Source organism: Herpailurus yagouaroundi, unplaced genomic scaffold (genome assembly GCF_014898765.1).
Source record: "Herpailurus yagouaroundi ecotype Mexico unplaced genomic scaffold, PumYag 210, whole genome shotgun sequence".
NCBI classification, from domain to species: Eukaryota; Metazoa; Chordata; class Mammalia; order Carnivora; family Felidae; genus Herpailurus; species Herpailurus yagouaroundi.
The window spans coordinates 27449203-27471932 of NW_024412441.1; the positions used below are offsets into that span (position 1 = coordinate 27449203).

Here is a 22730-nt window from a genome sequence, read left to right on the forward strand (position 1 = left end):
ACAAATTTTAGGATTATTTGTTGAGAATAAGTGCTGTTGGTATTTTGATAGGGATTGCATTAAATGTGTAGATTACTTTGGGTAGTATGAACATTTTAACAATATTTGTTCTTCCAATCCATGAGCATGTAATGTCTTTCCATTTTTTGTGTGTCATCTTCAACTTATGTCATCAATGTTTTATAGTTTTCAGAGTACAGATCTTTCACTTCCTTGGATAACTGTATTCCTAGGTATATTATTATTTTTGACGCAATTATAAATGGGGTCACTTTCTCAATTCCTCTTTCTGGTGCTTAGTTATTATTGTATACAAATGCAATAGATTTCTGTACATTAATTTTGTATCCTGTGACTCTGATGAATTTATTTATCAGTTCTAATAGTTTCTTGGTGGAGTTTTTAGGGGTTTTTTATATATAGTATCATGTCAGCTGCAAATAGTTAAAGGTTTACTTCTTCCTTACCAATTTGGATGGCTTTGTGTGGGAGTTTTTCATTTTTTTTTCTTTAGGAAATTCTTAAGTTTTTTCTAGCAATTGGTTGCTTATGTATTATTATCACCTTTTATAAGTACTTAATCCTCTTTTTTCTTACTTAAGCTTTTACTACCTGATCTGCCAGTTTCAAAGGAATTTTTTATTCCCCCTGTTACTTATACAACCACCAGTAATCCTACTCTAAATTTTAAGTTGCATTCTTTCAACTTTATTACAGCCTATAAGGTTTACATATTGTTCTTCCACCTATCCCTTTATCCCTTTTAAGTTTTAGTTATAGTATTAAATAATGTGAAATTCTCACTATCACTCCTTGTACTAATGTTTTCCTTTTGGTTAAATCAAACTTACCCTAGTGAATTGTTCAGGAAAATGCATATATATTGTATTCTGTGTGTGTTCTTGAATGTTTTAAACTGTTTTCTATAGTGTTGATACTTGAAGCACAGCTTGCCTGGATATATCTTTCATTCACACTTTCTTTCCTTAAGTTTCATGAAAATGTTCTACTGTTTACTTGCTTTGTATGCTGTTTTTGATAAGTCTGATGCCAGTTTAATTCTCTTGACTTTATGAACCATTTCATCTTTTACCTGGAGTAAGAATTTTTTTTTATCTTAAAATATAATAATTTTAGTTTGGTATGTTTCAGAGTTGATCAATAATAATCAACTTTTTATGATATGCATGGTTAAGAAAGTTTTGCAAAGAAGTGTTATATTTTGGCTAGCGTGGTTAAGAATACATTGTTTGGCTTGCCACAAAGGTAAAATGATGTCTACCACCACCAGGCAGTCAACAGAGGTTTTGCAATTGTTTTGATGGAGGAAAGTTTCTCCAGAGAAGCAGATAGCTCTTTCAGAAAAGTAGAATCTATGAGGTCTTCAGGTTCCATCAAGTGGAGGCATTTTTACAAATGGAGGCCTCTGTGCTGACAGTTACCACAGTCATTTCCTTCCTGGGGCAGAGGTGATCTCAAGGTGGGAATCCCAAGGTCAAGTAAGGTTGAAGTACATTGTCTCTCATCTTTCCCTTGGGTTGTGGCATTGCTGTCTGTAAGGCAGTCACAACTCTAATGGCAGCAAGAGCTCTTGGGCTGGGGCAGTGTCATCTGAGGCATTGCTGTGCTTGGGGATGGTGAGGCCAGGAGAGGGTGGTTTCCCAGGTAAAGATCCAAGAAGGGTAGAAGTGGCTGCTGGTGTTAAATACCAAATACATGTCCTAGAGGCCTGTCTCAGGGTGGGACTACAAGTGTGGACTCTACTACTAGATGGGCAGACCTCATTGGGATCCATTAGATCATTAGGGTGCACTTCGCAAAGGAGCAGGCAATATCCATGACTGAACTTTATGGGGACCACATCCATAATGCATATAGATTCTGGATACATTGATAGGCTCACAGTAGGGATATTTTGTGGATGGCAGATGTACAATCCAGAGATAACCCCATGAAAACTATGATAGGGTGGTTAGAGCACAAACCTGCCAGCCAAGATGGGTCTGATTTGGTTATGACAGTAGGGCTATTTGGCCTGGGGTAAATATAATTTGAGGCATGGTGTAAGGATGGAATGACTCTTTTAAGCATCACTTCCATTGGCACCATTTAATGTAGAAGAGATGAACTCTGGGTCAGAATTTGTGCCTGCTGAATTGACCCCTGCTACATAGAGCCTGCAACACTTGGTGCTCAGCCATCGTTCAGTACAGTTGTATACCTGGCTAATTTTGTTCCAGCTCATCTCCTGAGATAGAGTTAGGCTGGAGGGATATACCAACAACCCTATTATCCAAGGTAGCCACAGTAAAAGAGAGCATTTGCATTTGACTAGCTTGTGGGGTGTCCTTCAGGGAAAGCAATCTGGATAGCAACAAAAGGAGGAGCATGTTTGCTTAGGAGCAAGAGGTCATTTACCTCTTCATTTAAGGTGGGGTAGAGACCTGGCCTGCATCCACTGAGAGCCACCATTGGATTCTATGGTTCTTTTGGGGCTTCATTTCTTAATGTGACTGGCATCCACTGGGCAGAATACCTTTTTCTTCTCTCTGAGATCCACAATCCCACTAGTTGACCCTGAAGCCATAATTTCAATCTCCCACAAAACTTTCTATGAATTTGCTTTAATTAACCTGCCTTAAAACCAGAATATTGAGCAAGGCCAGTGTCCTTACCTTTGTGGCTAATACTGGACCATCATCCATGCCAAAGAAATTGGGATAATCATGATCTCTAAGCAATTTGGTAGGGTTTGTTCCATTGAGCTCTCTATTAGAAGAGGGTCATATTGTACAATCCACCCCTGATGAGGTTGCCAGCATATGGAAGACAGTGAGGCAATGGAAAGATCACAATGGTGAGGGAAGCATTCATCCAGTGAACAGAAGTGAATGACATCCTCCTTGATGTCAGAGGAGTCAGGGTTCCCTGTCAGTACCAGAAGGGGGTTTTTGGAGAAGATGTATTTGGTATGGGGGTAGGAAGAGAGCCAGGAATCAAGCAGTATTAGAGCCACGAGGAAAATTTCTGTCCACTTGGGGCCTCCCTTCTGTTTAAAATTTGAGAAGCATGTCTCTGAAGGCCATTGTTCTTCTCCATACGTCCACCTGCTTGGGGCCAGTGAGCTAGGCAGAAATTCCACAAGATTCCATGTTCCAGAGCCCATTATTGAACTGCTTGGGAGGTGGAAGGCTATCTTGATCTGAATCTGTAATGTCTGGTGGGTTTAAGGGGACAAGCACATATCTGGTTAAGGAGGATATTGAGCAATAGGAAGCAGTGTTTCTGGAGAGAACAGCCTGTAGGCATCCTGAGAAGGTATTGATGATGGTGTTTACATACCCACTAGCTCCAGCAGAGGGCAGCAGCCTGATACAACAAATTTGCCATCACAAGTTGTCACACTGACCTGATAATCTTCCAGAGTTTTGTTTGGGGACAAGGAAGCAATCAATTATCTACCACCAGTTTGGATAGAGCAAGGGTGAAAAGGATTCCACGCCTGTTTCCCCAATCAGTGAGTGTTGTTGCTCCCCTGTGGCCTGAAATAGGGGTCTGCTCTTCTGGTGGGCATGGCATCTCTGGAGGAATAGTTATATGGAGGTTATGTCTGGAATGTTATTGGAATGTTGTAACAAGGAGTCTGCAATGTTATTAGAATGTGCTTCTGGTGTTTGTTGGCATTTGTACGCAGACATGAGTGACTATAATTGGCAGAAGTGAATTGGCTGTCCCTCTCCAAATGGAGACACCCAGAGACATTGAATTATCCTTTTGCCATTATCCAGACCAGACTGAGAACCCACTGGCTAAGAGCTCATGAGTCAGTAAAAATATATGCCCTTGGGAGTCTCACTTTGTGGTCTGTTGTGGAACCAAGCACACTGCCACCAACCCTGCCATCTGGGCCAAGCCAGGAGCGGCCTTCTTGACTAGGGATGACCACTGCAGCCTGCTGGTGGGTAGCATTGTGTATGATGGCAACACTGCTGTATGTGAAGAACACTCACTCCCTTTCCATGCCAGACAACTGGTCCCAGGGAGCTTCTCAAAATGCTATAGGGGCCAACATTGGGGGTGCCACCAGTTGCCTTCATTAATAGTAAGCAAGAGGCTGAGCTTTGAGGAGCCACACCCTCCTGTAATCTGGAAAGGCCCTTGACATCAGATTGAGCTTTTTTAAAGGTACCATTTTCACTTTAACAATGAGGTCTCAGGACCATGCTGAACCTTTGCTGGGTTGAATTGCTAACCCAATGAAGGATGGGGACTTTTTGCAAATCAGGGTGGGCTATGAATGCCTTTTTTCCCAAAAGGGCCCAGTGGACTGCCAAAATTTCATGCTCAAGTGGCATGTGCTAAGCTGCTGTCTGGGGCAGATCTTTGATCCAGGTCCCATGGACAGTCAGATAAAGCCATGCTTAGTCCCAAGACTCCACAAGGCCTAATCAAATATCTCCACTTATTCAATTCAAAAGCCTGAGCCCAGAGAGACTAAGGACAGGACCTGCTGTATGGCTTGCTGGGCCAGATGCAAGACAGTTTGGTGAGGTTCTCCCAAATGGAAAGAAGCTGGATTGCATCTAACAGCACAAATAGGTTTTAGTAAAATGGTAAATGTAGAATGTGTTGCCCCCCAAAAGTGAAGACACCTGATATGTGTTTTGCCTGCTATAATGTAACAGGAGGCTTAATTATAAGGAGTTGGTGTTTTATAGTGAGAGAAACTTCACAGTCCTCAGCTGCCACATTATGTCTAGAAACTTGAAAGAAGTGGCTGGTCCTTGGATCTTATGCAAGGTAATGGCCCATCCTCTCTGCTATAAATACATTACTAAGTGTAAGTCTCCTGGATGGCATCCTCAAAAGGTTCCAAAGGGAGAATGTCACTTATATAATATCAAAGGCTACAGTGGGTTAATTGGAGTGAATTTAAATCTTGTCTGCATTGGTTATATGCAAAAGCAGGGTGCTTAAATGTTTAAATAACCCATGGGCACCCAAGTAAACTTTCAAAATGCCCTTGAAACGGAAAGCAAATTGAAGTTGTGAGTCTTCCATTATCAGGATCAAGTGAAACACTGTTGGCTAGATCTAGGACATCAAAGTAAGGACCGCATGCTTTTTGGATGTCATCTACCATGTCTATAATACTGGGAATGGGAAACTTAATGATAGAAACCTGTGCATTTAAGTTTTGATAGTCAATTGTGTTTTTTTAAGTATTTCTTTTTTTTTAAGTTTATTAATTTTGAGAGAGAAGGGGAGAGGTGAACGGGGGTCGGGGGGACAGAGATAGAGGGAGAAAGAGATTCCCAAGCGGGCTCCACACAGCACAGAGCCCAACGTGGGGCTCAGTCTTACAAACTATGAGATAATGACATGAGCTGAAATGAAGAGTCAGACACTTAACTGATTGAGCCACCCAGACACCCCCCCTCCAATAATAGTCAATAGTTAATCTCCATTAACTGGTAGCCAGTTTTCACACTGACCAGACCGGGCTATTAAAGTGTGAGATGGGGGGCCTACTGACCCCAATTCAAGTATATCTCTAATGACAGACCTTAGGTCCTGTATACTCAGTCAATAATGTGGTGTATTTAGTTTTTTTCCTGGAGGAGGCAATTGGGCAGGTTACTGTCTGGCACCTTTTATGAGAATTCCAGGAATTTGGATTTATTCTACTAGGCATGTCATGAAGTAAGTGCATGCAAACCTATAATAGGGAAAAAGAGAGCCAGGGAGGCCACCACCACTGGCAACTGGTTTGGAAAGCCATAGCCAGCTTTCCTTGTACTCCCTTTGTGGTTTTATTGGCTTTGATTTGTAGGCTGTAGGAGATTATTTGAGAAATTTAGAAGGATTACCTGGGATTACTATGACTTGGGCTATGGTGTTTGACAAAGAAAAGAATGTCAGGTTACTGCCTTAGTCCCTGTGGACTACTGAGTCATGAATAGGCAATTATCCCCAGGAGGTGACAAGTTCCATGAACCATTCAGTTCTAGGGTAATGCTCTGGGGGTTTGTCAGGCCCACAGGTCAGTGATGTTGTTTGGGGCAGAGGGAGCTTTGAAACCCCCTAAAGTCATCTGGGCCATTGAGATTGGGATCTTTTTCAAAACGAACATGAGTTTTTGAGAGGAGCTTGCACCATAACTGTCCAGATATGAGATCTGGACCCCCAGCTGGCAGAGTGTCTCCCTCATGAAGGAAGAACTGTCAAGTCTATTCCCAGCATGGCCTCCAGAATATTATGGGAGGTCCTCTTAAAATGAAGTTTGGTCCTGTCATTTGGTGGAGGCTCCCTGCAAGAAGAATTCTCTGGATTCATAATCAGTTGGGACTTCCTTAGATTGGAGATTAAATCCAGGTCATCTGGATAGGTTGCTATATTCAAAGGAGTGATATACCCACAGGACCATATCAATCATACAGAAAAGGAGTTGGGCCTCATTGAATATCTTCCACTGGCTTTGAATCTTTGCAGTAATAACTATGATAAAAGGGTAGACTTCACAACAAACCTTGAAAATCCAAGTAAGCAGAGAGTGGGATTTGCCCTCTATATCTTTGGGGCTTGTGCCTTTGGGTTTGGATTCTCCCTTGTTATTAGAAATCCCAGTTAGGACATGGAGACAATCTGTGGCTGCAGTTTTTGCTTTAATTCTGGTTGAATTAGTCCTGGGGTAGTCTCTTGTGGGTTGGAGGTTGGGTCATCTGTGTCTGTCCAGAATTTGGACTTTTAAAAAGTTATCCATTTGGGGCTTCTTGTAAATACTGACTAGTTGACTCATGTCTGTGAGTTGAGTAATAATAGCTCAGAGTCAGTATTAAACACTCTCAACAGCCAGTCAACCCCTTTTCCTTCCTCCTGCTTTACAGTCCTTTCAGATATTTTTAATCTTGAGGTGTGTAAAGCTTCAAATTTCAGTTTCTAATTCTCTATTACCCACCACTGATTTGACTTTCTGAATCCTCACTGGAAAAATCTGTGGTAGACGTCCCCAGTGGCCAATACCTGCTGCTTCCCTCTCCAGGTTGTCCCAATTGACTTCACTGGGTTTAGTGTTAGTCTCCATCAGACCAGCAGTGGCAGAATCATTAGGGCTGGCCCCAGGTCCCTAGAGTATAGAACCAGTCCCTTGGTCTGTTGGTACACCACAACACTGAGCAGTGCCCACAGCACCTCTATGAGTGTTTTCCATTTAGTACAGAGCTTGCTAATTTCCTCAGACAGTTTTAGTTGATGCAGGCACCAGGTGCTCAAGTCATTTGTACTTGGCTATTAGATTTTGTGCCCCTATACACCAGGAGTGGGACCCCTGATACCTCATAGGGTCAGGGGACAAACTGCCACAGCAGTAAGGTATGCAGTGACAGAGGGACCGTGGGACCCAGCCACTCTTGCTTTTTTGAGGGGCCATTACCTCCCCAGTGAGGACATCCCTATCATCCAAGTTATAACTTAGAGTCCTAGTACATCCCATAAGCACCGCCAATCAGAGACAGGGAGTGTCCCTCTCCTCTTAGGGGCACTGCACATTTATGTGGCCCTATATGTGAGCCGGGTGTGCAACTCACATATTCCCTTCTGTTAACTAAGGGCAACAGGATATTGCTAAAATCTTAGCCAGTTGCCCCTAACAGTCAGCATCTGGGTCTGTACTACAAGCTGAGAAACATGCTCAAAGTCTAACAGCCACTGAGGGTAACCTTGGGCATTTATAAGTGGGAAATACATCCATGGCCCCTCAAACCAGCTCTGATTAGCAATACTCTCAAGGTTTGGGAGAATTATCATTGCTTTTTTTGTAACTTGGACTTTTGGGATGGAAACTTGGGGCAGCTCTCTGAAAAGGCAGTATGCAGTAGGGCAAAGCAGTGCAACCAAACTCCAGTAGGCAGTGGATTCCTCCCCCATGGAATTATGCACATGATAAAGCCCGTCAGTAAGCCATTGAAACTAAAATGCATTTCTTATTATCAAAAGCAAGCTGATTTAGTCCATCCTACTTGTGAACCTAATTGTGACTTTGTTAAATTAACATTTGGTGGTCTGGTGAGCCTCAGTTCAAGGAAAGACCATAAGGAATTGAAACAGCACTGTCCACTACTCCTTGGTCCTGGAGGAAATACAGGGCATGCCTTGAGTGACCAAATGAGGGGTCAAGGCAGGATGCTGGTAGAGAGATGGGACCTGGGGCACATGCCCTTATTAAGGTCCATAAGTGGAAAGCTTTGGGGCTTCTGGGCTAAGTCCAGAACAGTCAATCCAAACCAAAAGGATCAGGGTTTTGGTAGGCTCTACAAGGGTCTTATCTAAAGGGGTGCTCCCAGGGAAGGCCTTGGGAGGTAACAGACACTGTTGATCTCAGGGCCATTGGGTAGTCTCTGCCGACTGTTATGCAGCTGGGGCGTGAACTGGCATGCTCAAGGCCCCTGTAGGCTGCTTGGCCACCCAGAATGGATTACGAGACAATATTATGGAATAGTTTAGCTAAAATCTCAACAAATTCAAGTCTTCTTTTCAAGAAAGTTTGTTCATATTATAAGTTTAAATATTAGTTCTATTCCACCATTTTCATTTTCTTTTCAGGAACTGCAGTTTATACCAACGTTAGAGCTGCCAGGCTTGTCTTCCAGATCAGACACTTTCTCTCTGACCCTTTTTACTTGTTTATTTACCTCATTGTCCATCTCTTGGTTACCTTCTTGCTTTTCTTCAACATCCTTTTTTAAATTTCCTTTCAAACCTATCCTTCATTGTCAACCTTATGATTTAATCTTCCCTTCTTATGTTATTGTGCTTTTTCTTTTCTCAGTTCCATAAAATCTTTTCTCATTTATCCCTTTTTCTTTTTTTGTATATTTTATTTTATTTATTTTTATAAATAAATTTTGTCTATTTCATTTCCTAATTTTTATATTTCTGAGTTGTTTGTTCCTTTTCCCAAACGTTTGTTTTGGATATTTAATCAAGATTGGAGTATTGTATCACAATTTTGTTTAGGATTGTAGTTGGTTTTGGGGAGAGAATTTTCATCAGGTTAAAGGCTTCGGTTTGCCTTTTCTGTTTTTTATAGCAGTTTTGTATTCATGAGATCTGCTTTTTTATGTTTGTATTCATTTTATTGTCATAATTTCTAGTTTGAAAGCACCCTCTTCTGTCCATTCGGCCCTCTACTGTGCAGTTTTGTTCATGGACAGCATTGGTGGTTGGTGGGGAGGAAGAATTGGCATGCTGTTTCTTTCATTTCTGCAGGATCTTTATTTTTCTTTCTCTTACTTCCTTATTTCCCATCACTGCCAGGTCTCCAGGGGGTGCCTCCTCCTTCTGATTCGCCACTAGAAGCTGTGCTTCTCCAACCAAGGCTGCCTCTCTGCCTCAGTGACAAGCCCCCTCCCTGAGACTGGTACTGTGTTTGGCCAAACCCCAGCCTATATTTGGTATTTTAACACTCAGGATTGGACATTCTGTTTCCAAGGAGGATTTGGTTGTGATTTATCTAATTGTTCCTTGCCTTTCTGGTGCTTTTCATGAAGTCTCTTGAGCCCCACCTCCCCCCACTCCATTGGCTTTCCACACCAAAGCCTAACTGATTTCCAGCCCTGGCTGTCATAGTTACAAACTTGGAGAAATTACTGAAATTACTTGACTACTGTAAGGCTCAATTTTTCATCTGAAAATACATCCTAGCACAGAGACCAGTGTGGTGTTTGGATAGTGGCTGTTGCAGTTCTTGGCCTGGAAAGTAAAGGTTGGAAGAAAGATCAATGGAATTGCTTGTGTTGTAGAGCTGGCCAGTAATTCACCTACATCAAGAGGGACACCAGCTCTTCTCCATCTGCTTTATTCTACTCTCCATTGCAGTAATAGAAAACCCCAAAGGACAAAATATCCAAGTGCTTGTTGGGGTCATAGTTATCACCATCCTCAGACCTCCCAAAGCATCTTCATCTTCCCACACAAGTACAACCAATCCATCAAATAAGAAGAGTAATGTTGCCTCCCTTGGTGGTTTCCGGTATCTCATCAGTGATTTCCTCTACCTGAATGGATGGTAGAGGTGTCACCAGGAGGGAAGCATTTAGACATGTAAAACCATAATTTTAGGCAAAGACAACTATTTGGTAAATCTCATTCTAGATATTTAACAAACAATAATATTGAATTCAGGGGGCTGATGATGAAAAATGTTCAAGCAAATGGTGTGGCCTTCTTTCCCAGGTCTAGATCTGGCCGAAAAAATGCCTTCTCCTAGAACTATGAAGACTCACCTTCCTGTTCAGTTGCTGCCACCTTCCTTCTGGAAAGAAAATTCAAAGGTAGGAAAATCCAACTCTTCGAGCCAAATTTTGTTCATATGGACAAACACTATCTCTGTCTAAGTGGAAAAAATCAAAGATGTTGAAAGATAAATAACCAATGAAGGTATACAGCAGATGGTGTCCTTACCTCTACATTCCCACATACTCCATCCTGGATCCAACTTTCTTTCAAAATATTATTTCTGGGTATATACTAGGAAGTTTTCATACAAAATCATTCTGATTAGCTGCCAGTGAACCCACATCCAAAGACAACAAGTTGTGAAACAAAGCACATATTTCCTGAAGAAGGCTTTTATCTTAGTTTGAATCATCTAAGAAGCAAAAGCCAAGGTATAAAAGTGATTTATTTAGGGAAAACTTGTGAAGGGAAAGGTAGAGCAATACAAAGAAAGATGAACAACGATAAGACCATGATACTACATTGACCACCCTTACAGAATATCTTGTGGAGCAAGCTCCCAGGAACTGTTATAACACTATGTCCTCCGTTTTCAAAAATTTTCATTTATTTTGACCTTCCAAATTCAGGATCAATGTGTAATGTAAAGCAAAATGCTAGTGTTGCTTTTTGATATATGCTTCATCAGTGAGTCTTAAAGTCAATGAAATCTGGAATATAAGCAAAATACGGACTTATCAATTTGCAGTGAAAAGTGTAGCCATCCAGCAGAATCAAAATGTTTTTATCAACTATACCAGAACATCTTCTCCTTGCAGGCAAGCTACTTTAGAAACCCAGACTGAACCCTTACCAAGAAAACCATAAGGGTCAAGTCTATTTAGTCAAGACAATTTCCCCTATGTGTGGTGCTCAGATACACAGGGCAAGTGATTGCTTTTGACTCTTTTTTTTTTTTTCTGGGCTTCCATGAGTCACCAGATCTTCATCTTGCCCATCTCCCATCTCCAAACAAGGTACAATACAATTGAATAAGATTCCACATTCCAATATGCTATCCCATTCATTCCCTGCTTCTCTGAGATTACACCCAGGTCATTTTGATTTGTGAAAACTTCCTGCTTTGTTCCCACAGGTAGATAACTCATGTGACTCTTGATGCTCAACAAGCAATATTATTTCCAAATGGTATTATAGATTCAATGTGAGAAGAAATAATAGCATTTTGTTAGTCATCATACTAGCACCTTCTTTTTATAAAAATCAGCCTTCTAAAAATGTAAAAATCTCAATGATGGCACCTCCTTTTATCTGTCTAGAATTGTGGATTATTTGAGCAGGAAGTGACATTAGAGAGTTTAGGCCAAGATTTTCATTTTATGATGCAGTGGTAAGCTAAATAGCCATCCCATAAAGATATCCATGTCCTAATCAACAGAACCTGTGAATGCTACCTTATATGGTAAAATGAGATTTGCAGATTTGATTAAGTTGGGGATCTTGAGATGAGAAGATTATCCTAGATTAATAGGTGGGCCCTAAATATCATCAAAAGGATTCTTAGAAGAGGGAGACAAGAAGATCAAAGTAAAAAGTAGGAGCTGTGAAAAGTGAAGCCAGGGATTGGGTCAAGAGCCAAGGAATGCAAGTGGCCTTTGGGGGCTAGCAACAGCAAGTGAAGGGATTCTCCCTTACTGCCACCAAAGGGACCAGCCCTGCCAACAGCTTGACCTGAGCCCAGTGAAATCTAGCCTCTAGAACCATAAGAGAATAAATCTCTTATTGTTTAAGCCAGTACATTTGTTACAGCAGCCATGAGGGATTCACACAGATAAGTCAGCAGGCTCTCAGAAAATGTCCTGGACATTAGGTCATATCCAGTCATCAGACTCCTGCCACAAGCACACTGGATATGTTCCCCGTCTAGCACAGACTGCCCCTTCACAATTACTCAATTTTACAAAAAGGCAGTAACCAACACCAGCATTAAGAAATGTATTTACATTATAAGATGGTGCAGCTGTGTCACACTTTTTGGTTCCCTACATGCTTTCACAAATATCAGAGAAAAATCAAGCAGTAGGAAAAGAGGCAGAGAAACATGTTGGGTCTGTGCTCCTCTAAGACAGCAGTGGGGGAAAGGCAGCTGGGAAAGCAAGAGCCTGGGGAGATTGGCTGAGAGAGAAATACCACTGGGTGAATGGTTGTGTTGGACACAGAAATTCTGTTCAGTAAGTGAGACATGGGAAAATGCTTGTGACACCATTAATGGGCTCCTCCTCTCCAGCTCTGCTGAGAATGCACACAGCAGCACAGGTGGGCATTAGAGCCTGGACAGTGAGTGGGAAAAAGGGAACCACAGGACACAAAGCAAAGAGGTGACATCTCCCCAGCCAGACCACACCCCTGCTTTTCCAATGAAAAGAATCATCACAAGCAGCTCCAAAGGGAGACTTAGCACTGCCGTCAAAAGTCCTGCAATGTTACCACAAATGAAAAGTAGGAGTGATATCATTAATCTACAAAGCTGCGGTTCATCATGTGCAGATGAGACCAAATGGCTGACTGCATTAGCTACCCCCCATAAAATAACCTAGAGTCCTCACTTAGTGCAAGCCAAGGAGGACCTACCTTACACACTGGAAAAAAACACAGGGGCCTCTTTAGCCTCCAGGAATATCATAGTTAGGGTGACCATAGTATTTATCGGGCAAACCAGGGTACTTTTAAGAAAAGGAGGGATGCTCCTAATCATTATCTGAAACCACAGATATATGTTGGAACTCTGGACAAACCGGAAAATGTGGTCATCCCGATCACAGAAAAGGCACACACGTTCAGATACTCAAATGGGATAGTCTAAGATTCTTCTAATACTAAGGTCCTCTGCATTGAGCAATAATATTTCTGTGTTTTGTTTTCTCTCTGTCTCAATCACTTACTGGCTGATTTCAGATTATCTATGTGGCTAGAAATGCAAAAGACACTGTGGTGTCCTACTACCATTACTCAAGAATGGCTGCACTACTACCTAACCCTGGTACATGGGAGGAGTTTGTTGAGGCATTCAAAGCTGGTAAAGGTAAGTGAAAGGAAATTGTGGGTGCATGTGTCCTTATTCATTCATGTTTCCTTGTTCACTACTGACTTCAGAAAGGATGGGTTTTCAGTGAATGATTGTAGTCATCAAGGTCATGGGAGGGTGTGATGGCACACTCAAACTGGATCATTTGGGGAGAATTTAAACAAGAGACTATTTAGAAAGCTACGGGCAGAGTTTAAAGAAACAAACAGGTGATAATACAGTGTTCTTGGGTGAGTACGAGCAGGGAGCCATTGCCCCCTGGAAAAAGGACAGGGCCCCTTAACAGGAGCTGAAGCCTTCATTAAGGGAAACAGACCACAACAGTTACCCAACAGGAAGAGCATCAGGGAAATAAACATACCTTCCCTACTCTCCTTTACCCCCAAAAGCCTCTGAGTACCTTTTCCTGGCAAAGCCCAGGTGGAAGTCTGAGCACAAAGGAGGCATCGACGCAGTCCCTAGAGGTCAACCTCACAGGGTGGAGGAGGGTGCAGAGTGGATTTGGCAGGGCCAACAGAAGACACCCAGTGCACCTCTCTTCCTCTCATTCACCATTACAGAGAGTAAAGGTGCCCAAATATCTGGTAATTATAGATTTTCCAGAATGAAAATCAGCCTACTAGGATACAATGTTTATTGTGTAACACTAATCTAGGCATCATGTAGTGATGCAAAAGAAAGAAAGATTATGACTCCTGGCAACTACACAGTATCTAATGTGCTATTAAGTTCCAGAGAAGAAATATAAAATCAAGGAATACAGAATACTTCTTATCATCTCCCTAAATATTAAAAAAACTGTCTTCTGAAAATAAGAATTCTGTCCAGAGTCTTTGTCTTCTTTGCCTTTTTCCCTTTTATTTGAGACATCCATGCTCATTGTATAAGTTTCAAGTTGATATTGATGCCCCCCACACACACTTCTCTCTTGTTCCCTCCAGTGCTATGGGGCTCCTGGTATGACCATGTGAAGGGATGGTGGGATGCAAAAGACCAGCACCGTATTCTCTACATCTTCTATGAGGACATGAAGGAGGTGAGGGGCAGTGCAGCCTACCATATTCTCCAGGGCAGCAAACCACAGTCGTGGTCCTGTTTGTGGGCTTGCCCACAGGAGAGCCTTCAGTGCAAGTCCTTTCTCTCCATGACACTCTTCTTGACTCAGTTTTACCCTTGAAAGTTCTAACTACTTTTCTGCTCTTCTCAATTTTCTTTGCTTCAGTTCAAAGTTTCTGAAAGATCCTTCCTCCTCAGGAAATATCACATGTCTTTATAGTTGAATTAATTCTGACACTCATGAACCATGTCTTCACCTACAAAGTGGGTATCATCTCATTTTTTATCTCATGAAATTATTATAAGGATTTATAAGATCACATATGCAAAGTGCCTAGTTGTGTTCAGTGAACGTGCAGGGACAGTTTCCTTCTCCCTCTTCCACACCCCAGACCCACATCACAAACTGAAGTTTAATCATTGGCAGGATTGGTCTCACATATTGGGACAGAGAACGGATTTTTCCATTTCAAATCATTGTGTATGAGAGGCATGACAAAATCACTCTCAGGACCCCAAGGTTAGTGTCCTAGAATTAAACTACTTCTTGTGCCAATGGTGAGAAATCTAATCAAAAGCTACAGCTCCTTTTCTGCAACTCTTTGATCAAAGAACCAGTGCACAAGAACTCACATTTCTGTATCAACTTGAGATTCCTTTGTATTCATCCCTTTACTGACCTTCTATTAAATTCACAGACTTTTTGTCATCTTTTATAGCTCAAATACTAAATTTGGTCATACCATGACTCACCTGCAACATTTTTTCTCCTTTATACAACTTTTCCTTATCTCTACCAGGAAACATAATTGCTGCTTTCAACAAATCTCATGGATCTCTCTCTCTCTCTCTCTCTCTCTCTCTGTGTGTGTGTGTGTGTGTGTGTGGACAGCATGTTTTCTGGGCCAGTTCTTACAGTTAGTTATGTCTACATTCATCTCCCTATTGCAGCATGAGCCTCCTGAGGGCAGGAACAGCTCTCATTTTTGTATCTTGGCAGCACCATTGCACATAGTCGTCACTTGAGGGATGTTTATTGAATATATTTGAACTGATCCCTTAACTCATTTCTCCCCAAACACTGTTTGTCCACACAGAATGTCATCCTTAATGGAAAACTCAAATTATTTGCTTTGTATAACTATTCTACATACAGGACCCAAAGCGGGAAATTCAGAAGATTTTGAAGTTCTTGGAGAAAGAAATACCAGAGGAAATTCTGAATAAAATCATCTATCACACCTCCTTTGATGTAATGAAGCACAACCCAATGGCCAACTACACCACTTTGCCTATCAGCTTCCTGGACCACTCTATCTCCCCTTTTATGAGGAAAGGTACGTTAAGATTCATATTCTCAGATGCCAGATTGGACTCTGTGGTCCCCATGCTCTGCTTAGATTTTCCAGTAATGTTTCTTGCCCCATTATACATTCTTGTCAGTGACACTACATAATTTTTCAGAGGCAAACTTCCTTTTTTTTCCCCACTCTTATCCTGGTTCCAAGGGTGTGTGCTCACTCCACCCTGTACTCTTGTGTGGTAATCACTGAGACTTTGCTCCATTTCAGGGATGCCTGGGGACTGGAAGAGCCATTTCACTGTGACCCAGAATGAAGAATTTGACAAGGACTACCAGAAGAAGATGGCAGGGAGCACCCTGACCTTCCGCACAGAGATCTGAGGGCAACAGGGGAGCCCATCAGTCAAGGACCTCCTTCCTAGATTTTAGACACTTGAGCCTCATAATCAAGAATACTTAAACTTTAATCCTGAGCTTTCCTACACTCTCAGAAATTCTATGCCACTGTGATATACTTCATCCAAATGCAACCAAATCTTGGGTAGAAATTTAAAATTAAATTACATGATCATTCACATAGACACCCACCACATGATGGTGTGCTTATCTGCAAACCCGTGATATAACCCAATCACTATCTCACAATAGCCTGGCTTCCTGGATGAAAAATTCATTAAAAGAGAGAAATAGAGAAGAGTAGAACTTCAACATAAGATAAAGTGAGTGAGAAGCAGAGAAGGAGAAGGTGAACACTATGGAGAATGTGAAAAGGGAACCAGGTTTTATCCTTAACCATCAACAATGAGACACAGAGGATGGCCCAGCTCTTGGAAGTATTAGGTTATGAGGTGCAGAAGGTAAAAAGAAGGGAAGCCAGTGAACTGTGCCTGACTCAGGAGGTCTCAAGCTGGACATGAAGAAAGGCCAGAAAGGAATGGGTGATAAGCAGCACAAGAAACAGAAACAGATGCAGTTCACTTTTGAGACCAACACAAGGCAGACAGGCAGAAAACAATATATATTTCAGATGGGCTTTTTAGAGAGAAATGGAGGAAAAATCTTCAAGTTAGCCCCCCTCCCTCAAAGAAAATAAGATACCAGCACCACATGCACTTTAAGAAAATCTTGAGTATCACATCTCTAGAAGGATCATCTTTCATGCTTCTTAAAAAGAGGCTCTAAGCAAAATGGTCAATACTGATAAATTATTCAGCTACACATGTAATTATGTTCTGCCTCTTTTTTTCATTAAAACCTGTCTCAAGAAAGTGTCTAGCATCATTTACACAAGTAGTGTGTCTATCAATGTATTATTTTAAAAGGATGTCAGGAAGGTACAGTTTGTGGGAGTACTGCATTCCTATGCCACTAAATCATAATATACAGAATACTATCAACTCTGTGCAGGAACAAAAGAAGCCCCATTTGCATTCTTTCATCGTCATACTTTCTAAGCATGAAAATCATTAACCACATGGCAAATAATCCAGTACAGTATTTGTGCAGTGCCAAGCTGCTCTGAGGAAATACATGGTGAAGTGAACCAGCATGATTGAATAGTAAATACATTTTTTATCAGTGAACACCCACACCACATTCCCAGCTCACATTCTAAGAGCTATCTAAAAATATAGACAGCAGACTGCTAAAACTCCCCTTCTGTACACAGTATGACCTGGGCAAATAAAGGGAATATCTGTAATGCATCTGGAGTTCACAAATTGGGAAAATGTGCAGCTATTCTTTTATGAATTGTAAGATTCTTTTTACTTTTATTATAAAAATAAATTCCATTCTTGTATTCTCCATCAGTTTCGGTTGCAGAGTATTCATGGATTTCTCTCTCACAACGTTCTGATATATGCTTTAAAACAATACTTGGAGTACTAACAAGAAGTAATGGCTTCATTCAATTTTAGTTAGTTAGTTAGCTACCTGGTTAGTTATTTTGAGAGGGGGGCAGGGAGGACAGAGAGAGAGGGAGAGATAGAATCCGAAGCAGGCTCCATGCTGTCAGCAGAGCCCAAAGCGGGGCTCTATCTCATGAATCACATCTGAAATCAAGAGTCTGAGCCTTAACTGACTGAGCCACTCAGGTGTCCCAGGCTTCATTCAATTTTAAGTCTTTAGTCCCAGCTCTATAAAATCATGATGATGGAGAAAGTGACTATCCACGTATCCAGGGCAATATAATATCTTTCTAATCACATATTACATATTTACACACACACACACACACACACATACACACATTCCTCTATATACTGTGGTCGTGTAAGATGATATTGTAAATATTCATGGTTAAGGGATTTGGAGCCATGCAATTAGAAGGAGAGAAAAACAGAGTAATGGGAAATGGAACTGAGCTTGGAATCCTGAAACCAGAATAAGAAGTTGAGGAATCAGGTCACACTGCCCAAAGACTTCACTGGTGATGAGAGGACTAAGAATCAACAGGTGGGACCCAGCAGAGCTAAGTGAACTCATGCCCCTGCTCCCGGCCAGGCCCATTTTTTAGCACACTCCTGGAGCTGGAGCATATTGCCTGTACCTCCTCCAGGCTGTAATTCAGTTCATCTGGGCACTCAGAACACTGTCATCACAACCTGGGGTTCCGGGGATCCTTTCTGATTATCTAACAAATACCAAAACCTTCCTAACTGGCATGTTTAGAAAAAGAAAACCAAGGCTTAGTGGAAATATGGTTAGAAAGGCAGTTTTTCCCTAGTAGAACGCTGGGATCAGAGTGTCTTTGTCATGGAAAAGTCTGTGAGTGTGAGGTAGCCCTGAGCAGAAGCTCCCCTTTCCCAAAATAGTGTAGCCTTCTTGGTCCCTCCGTCCTTCCAAGCCATCTGTTGTCCCAGGCTCCTGGGCCCTTCTTTTGCTCTTTGGTATTCTATGGGCTTCCCATCCTAACATACCCAAGCCCATTGCCTACCCTTGGGGAAGAGGATCTCCTTCCCCACCCTGCATCCACCAGTCTTCTGTCCCTTACCCATCTCACTCATAATAAACCTGTGTGGGGTTTGCTGGTAATGAAACTTCAAAACATCCATCTGCGTCAAACTTAGTCCACATAATCTGGAATATTCTGAATTCAAGTATGTGAAATGGTAATAACAAATGATGGAGAGGGGTACCTGTGTGGCTCAATCTGTTAAGTGTCTGACTCTTCATACCAGCTCAGGTCAGGACCTCATGGTTTATGCATTCAAGCCCTGCACTGACAGTGTGGAGCCCCCTTGGGATTCTTTCTCTCACCCTCTCTCTGCCCTTCCTCTGTACTCTCTCTCTCCCTTTCTCAAAATAAATAAATAAACTTTAAAAAATGATGGAGAAAGGAAGGCAAGGCATGGGAATAAAAACTCTTAAATCTTTCTAGGTATCCACTCTTTTTCTTTCTTTTCTTTTTTTTTTTTTTTTTTTTTTTTTTTGGCTTGAAGAAATTAGAGTTTATACTAGTGAAATCTGATGACCAGCTTTCTTCTGAGTTTACTTTTCAGTGGCAAACTATCCACCCTCCTTCATCATCACTGCCCTGCCCTTCTCTCTCCCTACTCTGTTGTTGGTCTAGGGGTCACAAGGGCTGGAAAACTATGGCTCCTGGGCCAAATTCATTTCATTTGGTATGCATGGGAGCTAAGAGGATTTTTCTATTTTAAAAAGGTTGTTGCAAAAACACCAGAAACAAAGAAGAAGGGATCCTTAAAGCCTGAAATATCATCTACTATCCTGTCTCAGACCTGAGTTCCTGGATCTGCTTTATCTGGGCCAGGACTTTGGTGTGAATGAGTCTAGAGGCATCCTGAAGGTCCATATTTGTGAAGACTCAGATCCCATATTTGGAATGCAAGAGCAGAAGTCCTGGATGGGATCAAACTGAAGCCCCAGAAATCTAGATCTTGCCAGAGCTTCTCCCTCTGTTTCCCAAAGAACAGTGCGGGCACCTCCAGCAACAAAATTATGTGTACCTAGGAGAGGCCTGCCTCCTTCTGAGGCTTGTGGGGGCAGTACTTCCAGCCAAGTAGGCCCAGACAGGGCCCAGGGCAGCAGAGATGCCCAGCTCCTAAGGTGGGGTCTGCCCCACCACCCTCATCTGGATGCAACTCCGAGAAGCAGCACACATATTTTGGGTTCTAGGAGCAAGCAGGTGAGCATATCCAGGACCCATGGTGGGTGTGGACCAGGCTAGCAGGGATTATAAAGTAAGTACAGGGTGTGGCTATCATGCAGTAGTAGGAACAAGGTCCCCAGCCAGGAGAAGATGAGGACCAGGAAGGGCTGCAAGTGGCTAATGGACATCTCTCTGTGTATTAGGTCACCCCGGTGAACCCCTGTATTGCCAAGGTCTGTGGGTAATCAGTCTCCCAGGAGCAGTCATTGGTGGAGTCAGGCTCAAGTCCAAAGTTTGGCAGGAAAAGCAGGACTGAATGGCTAGGGCTTGGTCCACACTATGCTTAAAATTCCACAGTCCATCATAGCCTTAACCAGAAGACCACTGACTGCCTCCCTGAGTTCCCGGGAGCTGGAGAACATCCCCGACCACCACCAGGATCAGCAATGTGGAGTAGGGAACTGTCGGGGTATGCAGAGAGGCAGGCCAGGCAAGCTTCCTACATGAGGCTCTTTTTACAGAGTTGGCTGTGACCCCCAAATATAAGCTCAGCTATCCTTGCCAGCACCATGTGCTCTGAACACAGAACACTAGCACAGAGCATGTCCCAGCTCTGCCCCCTCAGGTCCTAGGGAGATGGGATTTGGTGGAATGGCAGGTCACTACCCTGCTTCTAGAAGCAGCAGGAAGCTGCAATTGGCCACAGGTTGCCCCCAAGGCAGAGAGTTCTCAGGGCTCTCCAGAAGCCCGTGGCATCCCCTGTTTGCGATTGGTTTCCAGAAACAGACCTTGGAATGAAGATTCCAAGTAACTTATTTTATTTTATTGTTTCTTAATGTATATTTATTTTCAAGAAAGAGAGGGAGAGAGACACAGTGTGAGTAGGGGAGGGGCAGAAAGAAAGGGAGGCACAGAATCCAAAGCAGGCTCCAGACTCTGAGCTGTGAGCACAGAGCCCAATGCAGGGGCTCGAACTCACGAGCCATGAAGTCATGACCTGAGCTGAAGTCGGACGTTCAACCTACTGAGCCACTCAGACACCTCTGCAAGTAACCTATTTTAAAAGTGTTCCCATGAGAACCTTCTTGCACTGTTGGTGGGAATGCAAACTGGTGCAGTCACTCTGGAAAGCAGTGTGGAGGTTCCTCAGAAAATTAAAAATAGACCTACCCTATGACCCAGCAATAGCACTGCTAGGAATTTACCCAAGGGATACAGGAGTACTGATGCATAGGGGCACTTGTACCCCAATGTTTATAGCAGCACTCTCAACAATAGCCAAATTATGGAAAGAGCCTAAATGTCCATCAACTGATGAATGGATAAAGAAATAGTGGTTTATATACACAATGGAGTACTACATGGCAATGAGAAAGAGCGAAATATGGCCCTTTGTAGCAACGTGGATGGAACTGGAGAGTGTGATGCTAAGTGAAATAAGCCATACAGAGAAAGACAGATACCATATGTTTTCACTCTTATGTGGATCCTGAGAAACTTAACAGAAACCCATGGAGGAGGGGAAGGAAAAAAAAAAAGAGGTTAGAGTGGGAGAGAGCCAAAGCATAAGAGACTCTTAAAAACTGAGAACAAACTGAGGATTGATGGGGGGTGGGAGGGAGGGGAGGGTGGGTGATGGGTATTGAGGAGGGCACCTTTTGGGATGAGCACTGGGTGTTGTATGGAAACCAATTTGACAATAAATTTCATATATTGAAAAAATAAAAATAAAATAAAATAAAAAATAAAAGTGTTCCCATGAGAGAATAATCAGAGAATGGGAAACAGGAAGGGGAGGGATTCTGCACAGTCCCAGCCTCAATCTCATTCTCTAGGGAGTCCCTCATTCCTGGGAGAGTCCTTCCTACAGGCAGGGCAGGGAGCTGCGCTTTCCTTTCCTGCCCTCAGTCCCTCCATGTGGCTGCCCCAGGGGGATGTCAGCTCCCATATTCCTGTGCTGTCAGAGCTTCTGGGCAAAGCCATTCAGTGCCAAAGGGCAGACTTCCTTCTCAGAATGAAGCAGGCCAGGGCCTGTAAGAAGGAAGCACATTCCTGGGGCATGAGATGGAGGCTGGGGGTACCAATCCACGGGAATCTGGGCAGGGCACCAGTAGTGCTGCCCCATTCCAGAGCTTTTAAAGAGGAACCCAACCCTGAGTCCCATGTGAAAAGCACACCGCTGTGGTAGTGTCACCAAGAACCATGAGTTCTGCATAATTAGAATGCTTTATTCTGAGGCCAGGCCCTGTGTAGTCAGACCACAGGGTGAGGATGGGGACTGGCAAGGGAGAGGAATGGCAGTGTGGGAGCACGTGGGATAGGCCTGCCAGCTCAAGTCCCCCTTCTTATCCCACCACACCCTGTTCCCTGACACATGGTGTGTAGCCACTCAGGTGGGAACCACCTGAAACCTTAGGTGCATACCCTAATCCCCTCCCATGGAGCAGAAAGTAGGAGGTCCCAGCCAGCAGGGGTGCCAGAGAGCATGTCCCCTGTCACACAAGTCCTACTGTGATCAAGAGAGCAGAGTCAAGAATTAAGTCTGAAATGGGGGACTGAGAGACAAGGTGGCCAGAGAAGATGGCCTGGAGAGGGCCTGAGCGTGTGTCAGGACTGAGACACAAAGCTGAAGGAGAAAGGGATGGGAAAGAGGACAAGATGGGTGGGGAAAGTGAGCATCAGAAAGGATTTGGGGGTAAATACTGGACCCTTGAAGTCAGATGATGGCAAAATTCCTAACCAGGTGAGCACCACTTCACTAAAAGGGACAAAATACTGCCTTATTTTCTGGATATAAATATTTATTAAATACTTAATTTCTGAGAGAAAGTTGAAAATTTGAAAACTTTTATACTTTCCAGCTTGACATTGAATTTTACAACAAAATCTCTTATTAAGATACATACATAGATAGATGATAGACCTAGAGAAAAAAA

The 22730-nt window shown here is 42.7% G+C and overlaps 1 protein-coding gene across 2 annotated transcripts in view; it reads left to right on the plus strand.

The window, feature by feature from the left end:
• LOC121016478 (sulfotransferase 1C1-like) overlaps positions 1-17491 on the plus strand; it is a 43542-nt gene extending 26051 nt beyond the window's left edge. Inside the window, exons 4-8 of one of the 2 annotated variants that reach the window (XM_040454144.1) lie at positions 10234-10331; positions 13192-13318; positions 14263-14357; positions 15534-15714; positions 15949-16061. In XM_040454144.1, coding sequence (XP_040310078.1) covers positions 10234-10331; positions 13192-13318; positions 14263-14357; positions 15534-15714; positions 15949-16061 — 614 coding nt within the window. Of the gene's footprint in view, positions 1-10233; positions 10332-13191; positions 13319-14262; positions 14358-15533; positions 15715-15948 lie in introns of both variants that reach the window. The other variant, XM_040454145.1, reaches the window with a different exon arrangement.
• The last annotated feature ends 5239 nt before the right edge of the window (positions 17492-22730 follow it).